This window comes from Sinocyclocheilus rhinocerous, unplaced genomic scaffold (assembly GCF_001515625.1).
Source record: "Sinocyclocheilus rhinocerous isolate Xijiao unplaced genomic scaffold, SAMN03320098_v1.1 scaffold1915, whole genome shotgun sequence".
NCBI classification, from domain to species: domain Eukaryota; kingdom Metazoa; phylum Chordata; class Actinopteri; order Cypriniformes; family Cyprinidae; genus Sinocyclocheilus; species Sinocyclocheilus rhinocerous.
The window spans coordinates 313,556-321,303 of NW_015639873.1; the positions used below are offsets into that span (position 1 = coordinate 313,556).

General features: G+C 35.9%; 1 protein-coding gene across 1 annotated transcript in view; it reads right to left on the bottom strand.

Annotated features, from left to right (window-relative positions):
- The window catches only part of b4galt4 (UDP-Gal:betaGlcNAc beta 1,4- galactosyltransferase, polypeptide 4), a gene marked incomplete at its 5' end in the record, with an annotated part of 7,946 nt that extends 4,942 nt beyond the window's left edge, over positions 1–3,004 (bottom strand). Inside the window, 2 exons of the mRNA XM_016568178.1 lie at positions 888–1,075; positions 2,759–3,004. Of these exons, the coding sequence (XP_016423664.1) occupies positions 888–1,075; positions 2,759–3,004 (434 nt within the window). The remainder of the gene's footprint in view (positions 1–887; positions 1,076–2,758) is intronic.
- Between the last annotated feature and the right edge of the window lie 4,744 nt (positions 3,005–7,748).

The following is a 7,748-nucleotide window of genomic DNA, read 5'->3' on the forward strand; positions in this document are numbered from 1 at the left end:
TCAAACATGCCAAATATTGCCACCATTTTTTAAAAAGTTGCAGCAATTGCAGACATTTTGGTTGCAAAAATCAGAAAAAAATGTTTTTGTGAAGAAACGTGCCAAAGACCTTTGCATAGTATTGTAGATAAAAACCTGTCTCATGTGTACAGAACTAAACTGAACAACTATTGCTACCGCAGAGATGTCGCTCTTTTAGACATTGACAGCTCATCACAAAAACAGAGGTGTTTTTGATGATGTTTGATGATGTTTTTTAAATGTTAACACTAGTCTGTCTCTCTGTGTAGTTTTTCCCCCACAAACCCTGCAGTCTGTAATGCATTTTTTACAATGCATTAATTTACATTCCACATGGATCAATAATTTAGGGGACTCGCTACCACATTGTTGTCATCTCAAAACTTTGCAAGGTGTATGAGGCCTTAATGCTGCACGGGCATTTTTTTATTTTTTATTAATTGAACTTAAGTTAACTGTTACTGAACTTAACTTGTTTGAGTTGTCCAAACAAACCCATTAACTAGAATGCATGGGATTTCCCAATGCTTCATGCAAGAGAATGGATATTTTAGGAGAGTGTGTTTGATTATTACCTCCTGTGATACAAACGGAGATGTAGTGTTTTGTCACACAGGGAAGTGGTTTGCTATTTAAAATGCAAAACATCTAAACCACGAATCACACTACTGAAAAATGTAGTTAAACTAGTAGTGTGACTGCTTTGAGCTACTCCCGACACTTCTGCTGCTTTAGTATTTTAGAGAGAAACAGTCCTGCTAATCGATCTCAGTGTTGTCCGTTTAACCCAGATCTTGTGTGTTTAAATGTCAAGAACGCTCTGCATGGGAATGTGTTTGTTAAATGAAGGAGACAGCATCACTCACTTGTACCCAGTGGAATTCCTCCCCACTACTAAGTGCTTAGGCTGATCCTCACACATGTATAAATTATGATCGTTCTCAGGAACTAGATCAGCATCATGGAAGATGAAACAGTCCCAGCTCTGGTCTTTCAGAGCCTCGAGGTAGCCCACATTTAATAACTTTGCCCTGTTAAATGTAGCATCTCCAGCCTACAAGACAAACAGACACATATATTATACACACATCGTTTATCAATTATGATGCTTGCGGATCGTGATTTCCTATAGATCACCAGGTGTTTGCCAATACTCTGCTTTCATGACTTAAAAGATACAAAAAGTCTAAGAAATTATTTGAATGAATTACTTCTTTAGGTGTATACTGCCTCAACAGTTTTTACTGACAGAACTTAAACACTACAACACTCTTTCTTGACACGAGAAGAAAAGCATGCACACCTTTCATAACTCCTTGAGTTTCAGCGTCTATCATTTTTACTTTACCTAACCGCTCAAAATGAAATCTGTACAACTTAAAATATTCATATCACCAACATCAGCTGGTGGCACTTATCTCTACCGTTGTTAAAGATGTCATAGGAAAAAAACACTAAACTGCAAAAACAGAAAACTGCCCATAATTAATGCCCACAGGAGTCAGAAACTTGGCTTTCTCAGTCACTGTAATAATGAGAAGGAAGTAACACACTATTGTTGAAGACAACAATAGTTTCATTCAAGTTTTGTGTATATGAACAAAAAGAGAGTCTTTCCAAATGGACTCAATGTTAGGAAAGAGAGTTTAAGGTCACACTTTATTTTAAGGTCCAATTCTCACTATTAACAAACCATTAACTACGACTTTTGCCTCAATAAACTCCTAATTTGCTGCTTATTAATAAGGTAGTTGTTAAGTTTAGGCATTGGGTAGGATTAGGGATGTAGAATATGATCATGCAGAATATGTGCTTTATAAGTACTAATAAACAGACAATAGCCAATGTTAATAATAGGCATGCTAATAAGCAACTAGTTAATAGTGAGAATTGGTCCCTGTACTAAAATCATTTCAACATAGGATTGTGAAATACCCAAATAAATTGCAGGCAATTATTTATATTTGTGTAACAGTAGCCTATATATGTGTCTTAAGTCGCTGGGGTATATTTGTAGTAATAGCCAACAATACATTGTATGGGTCAAAATTATCGATTTTTCTTTTATGCCCAAAATCATTAGGATATTAAGTAAAGATCGTGTTCCATGAAGATATTTTGTAAATTTCCTACCGTAAATATATCAAAACTTAATTTTTGATTAGTAATATGCATTGCTAAGAACTTCATTTGGACAACTTTAAAGATGATTTTCTCAATATTTAGATTTTTTTGCACCCTCAGATTCCAGATTTTCAAATAGTTGTATCTCGACCAAATATTGTCCGATCCTAACAAACCATACATCAATGGAAAGCTTTCAGATGATGCATAAATCTCAATTTCGAAAAATTGACCCTTATGACTGGTTTTGTGCTCCAGGGTCACATTTCAGGTTGGTCTTACTAGTTTTTGCAGAATAGACTGTTCGGTGAACGAGTAACAATGTATCGCAGGCTTTGCAAACATGCTGTTGTTTAAGGATGGGGCAGTGCAAACTATAATGGACCCCGGAGCAAAGCTGTAAGTAAACATTGTCATGCACTGAAGAGGGCGTCAATGCTATAGAACCAATAAAGGTCCCTTTTAACGTCAGAGAAAGTAGGATATGCTCATTAAAAAAAAGAACATTATGTTTGTTGTCCAAGAAACCTTTACTGACTTAAAAATGAACACTGAACGCTCTAAAAATGGCATCAAATTCTAGCAACGAGGATCCTGTGTCTACAGAATCTACCTGGTGAATGATGTAGATGGCGTAGTGAAGCTGCTGCCTCTGTAAGAACGGGTGGAGGTGGTGGAGGAGGTAGAGCAGGTGCTTCTCTCTGTTTCTGTGAGGGATAAGGATGGCCACGCTCTGTCTGGCCTCACAGTCAGAGGGGTTATACTGACCCTCCACCACCTCCCTGTTTTCACTCTCTACCTGCTCTATCGTCAGCGAGGGATCAAATGACAGCTTGATAGCGCCTCCTGTGGAGAAGAACAATCAGAAATCAATAAACACACATGGACACAGGCCCACAAGTAAGTGAAAGGCCCACGGACCAGGTGCAGCCCTTCAATACAGCACCAGCTGGGGCCCACATTAATTACAGGGCCCCATCTTTGGAAACGAGCCCGAATTAGCAAGCAGCTGTGGAAGGAAAAAACAGTGATGTGTAAACATTGACATTCACGTAGAGGTGGTTCCCACATCTTTCTCTGCGCTGCAGCTCCATGGTTCAGATCTGTATCCAGTATTATCAGCTCAAAGGTTTGAAAGTTATTGATATGTTTAAAAGTAAAAAAAAAAATATATATAGTGTGACTTTCACCCAAATTTTAACTATTGTAAACGAAAATCATATTTAGGTCATGACTACATTATTATGTGAACTTACAGCCTGCTGTAAAAACGGTGAGCTGTTTAAACCTATTGTGTGAAATGTTATATGTGACTCTGGAGCACAAAACCAGTATTTGTAGCAATAGCCAAAAATGCATTGTATGGGTCAAAATTATCCATTGTTTCACAAGGTCATTTTTGATCATGAACAGTACATGTGTGACCTTTTAAAGACCATTTAGCCTTTTTGAATCATGTCCACTATTATTTTATTTTTTTTAGCAGCTACCACAAAAGCCACCAAGTTTTGTACTATTCTGATAAAAGTAAAATAAATAAATAAATAAAAAATATAATAATAATCATTTTTTAATCTAAAATGACTAGAGTACTTTAACTGGTGCAATATTTTAGGGTATCTGTACTTTGATTTGTCTATTTCATTCAGTGCTCATTCAGTGAGCAGATGGTGATTTATGCTGCCGAGTTCCAAAAAGGAACAAAAATGCACAACAAAAGTACCATATAAAGTAGTCCATAAGACTATAATCCAAGTCTTCACATCACAATTTAAGTCATAATTCTATGATAATCTTCCCTTTTATTGGCCTCTCAAATCCAATTTGTGTTTTCAAAAATTATTGTCCGACTGCCATGTGGCACATTTAAAAACATGAACACACAGTGAACAACGGTATAGATTTTGGTCTATTATATGACTCGTGTAACAGAGAACAAGTTATACTTTGCAGTATAAATCATAATGCATTTTCCCTGGATAGATAACAGCGGCTGGAACATTGTGCCTTTTGCATTTTACACTCTCAGAAATAAACGTACAAAAGCTGTCGCTGGGGTGGTACCTTCTCAAAAGCTACCTAAAGGGTCTGTAGCTGCCGTCATAGGCAACTCTCATATATTTCAGTTCATAATATGCACTTTACAGTTAAAAGGTCAATAAATAACGAATTTGGTGGAGATCCGCCGGCGCCTTCGCGAGATAGTGACACCAGTCAGCACTTAAACTTCAGTAAGGACTTGTTCAGGCAGCAGCATTCAAGCGTTGTCTTATTCGACCGTAAGTGCCCTGCGAAGTGGACTTCACATGAAATTCCGCCATGATTCCAGTTCCAAGGGAACGTACACGTTACATTCAAAGGGCATTAAAGTGTGCGAGACGTGAATTTATATTGTATTTATTTACAGAGGTATATTATGTCACGTATTATGTTTCGTCTGTGTGTGAAGACAGTAGCGCAAATCCGTGAATGAATGTTCCGAAGTGAAATAAACTTCAACGGAATAAAGTTGAATGGAATTGAATTGAATTAAAGTTGAATAAACTTCAACTTTACTGTTCAGTGCACTGATGTATATATATTCTGTTTGACGAATGGGAATGCGTCCAAACATTTGACTGGTACTGTACTATAATATACACAAAGAATATCGGCCGATATATCGATATCGGCCTTTTTTTACTCTCTAATATCGGTATCGGCCAAAAAAAACCATATCGGTCGGGCTCTAATTATATCCTTACAAACCATACATCAATGGAAAGCAAAGCTTATTTATTAAGCTTTCAGGTGATGTATAACTCTCAATTAAAAAAGAAAATAGACCCTTATGACTGGTCTAAGGGTCACAAATAATTGTTAAAAACCACAGGAACTGACAAAATGTAATCATAGCACAATTAATCAAATTGATCGTTCAAAGCGGCAATTAATCGTCCACTAATGTTATTCTGCATGCTTAAGATGTGTTTTTTTCTTTCTACAGCTTATCTTAAGTGTTTTTCCATTGTTTTAATTTTAGTATAACATTATAATACCATGCATATTTTTACTTTTTTATTTAAAGAAGAAACCAATCCAATGTATAGTTGACATCTGAGGTTTAATGCTACAGAAAAGCAATAAAAGTTTTTCAGTTAGAGTGTTTTCAGCTTGTTTATTTTCATATAAAAATATGGCATGCCGTTGCTTCAGACAATGGTATAAACATCCTGCAATGTAAATCGCAATTAATAATCGCAATTACAATTTCAAGGGAATAATCGACATTTATGATTTTTGTCATAATCAGCCCTGCATAACATATGGAATAGTCATAGCATAGCAAATGCACAGTCATAGCAAAAACTACTTTGCAATAGCACAAATGGAAGTATAAATACCAAAGTGAGAAAAAAGAAAAAAATTTTTTTAGCTTCTTCCAAACACACTTTGTCTGTATTACAGCTCTTCACGAGGCGCACCAGGAACGCTTCGTAATCACAATACACATATATTTTATCATTACAATCATAACATATGTGCTTACAGGCCAGTGTAACCTGTTAGTCACATTCCTCCTCACTCAGCCTGTCACCTCTACGCCCTCCTCTCGTGTTTCATGTTGACACTTCACTGCTTTGAGTCTGTTGTGTGCATTTCATCATGTGTTCTCTTTGTAACAGGACCTTCGCCGGTCCTTGCCACGTCAAAGAATGTATAACGTTTTTGTTTTCAGCCAGTGGTTGTGAATGTGCTGCTGAAGGTCCTGTACTCTACATATCTTTAATCAGTCACTGTTCGTTTGCTTTGTTTTACTATAGTCGAAAGAAATAACATTGTATATCATCCCTGGGTCTGTGGTGTAAGAAAAGAAATGCTATAATGTCTCGTGGGACCCTGGTGTAGAGGTCATTATATGTTAGTGATTCCTCTGAGACCCTTCATGCCACAGTTTTAGTCTGGATGTCCTGTTCAGAGCACTTTTTTAAGAGGTTTGATCATAAACACTCCCTCTCTTTGGTCATTAAATATGACTGATATTGACAGAACGATCAGATTTAGCACTCTTAGGGAAACGTGATAATGTTTTGTAATTATCATTTAAATCTGGTTAATTTTCAAATTGTTTGGGAATATGACTTTTTGTTACGAAACAGGGCATAATGTTCATACTTGTCTTCTGTAGAGGACACCAGGACAAACGGCTGTTAATCAGGCATTTTGAGGAAACTCAACAAGAAATCATAGATCAGTATTCCTATGAAATATGAGATATTCTTATGAAAATGTTGCCACGTTATTACTCCCATTATTGCACTTCTTTTTTCATTATGGTTTTCCCACAAGAGCACACAAATTAGATGCAGTGTATAGATACATTGAATAAAATGGGAATATCAATTTAAGGACATTTTACACACATAACAACTGAAAAACTTGTATTGCTTTTCTATAGCATTAAGCCTAAAATCTGAACTATACATTGGATTGATTTCTTCTTTAAATAAAAAAAGTACAAATATGCATGGTATTATAATGTTATACTAAAATAAAAACAATGTAAAAACCCTTAAGATAAGCTGTAGAAAGAAAAAAAACGCATTTTAAACATGCAGAATAACATAAGTGGACTTTGAAGGATTAATTGTGGCATCCGTAATTGTAATAATGATTAGAAATTCGAGTAATTGTGCTGCCCTAGTAACTGCCAGCACTTTTATATTTTGTTGTATGAATATCTTAACATGCAATATGTCAAAAGAAAGAACACAGCCTCTGCCTTAAAAAAAAAGAAAGAAAAGTTTCATACATTTTTATAAGTTTCATTAAAAAAAGCAACATTTTAAACAAAAAGCTCAGAAAATAATTTTTTTTTTTTTTCCATCAACACCCTTGCACGGTCCTATACCATTTTCTGGATCATCATTTCATTCGTTATGTAATTTTTAAAAAAATATTTTGATTTATATGCTGTTAAATGCTTGATGATTGTGTTATTTTACATATGCATCTGCTTATATATGCAATCGCTTGTTTCTACTTCTTCGCCCGTGTTTTGATCAGGAGATTCAGTACTCTTTCAGAAGATGTGTAATAGCGCCTCCTACAGTATAACAGTGAAAACACAGAAAGCGGGAAAATTCCATCAGTGCTGTATCATAAATCATATGGCGAGGAAAGAGTTCATCTTTGTTAATGCTTGTTAATAAAATGCAGCAGTTCATTGTTTTTGCATTGTGCACTAACTAATATTAACAGATACAACTTCATTTTTATAATGTAATTAGCAAATGTTGAAATTGACTAAGAATAAAAGATGCTGTACTGCAGACTTAAAAGTATTTTTTTCTAGTAATCCTAAACACCTTGATTAGCTGGTAACCATTCACCATTAGGATGGTAACCATTCAGGAGCAGGCTTGGCTACCCCTGCTCTAACCCAAGGGTAGGTAACCCAAAATATCAACCTTTGTGCGTCTACCATTGAAGAAAGCATAACGTTCAACTTGGATCACATATGCCATTATAGCAGGGGTGTCCAAACCTTTCCCTAAAGGGCCACTGTCCCACAGAGTTTAGCTCCAACCATTATTAAACACACCTGAAGCAGCTAATCAAGG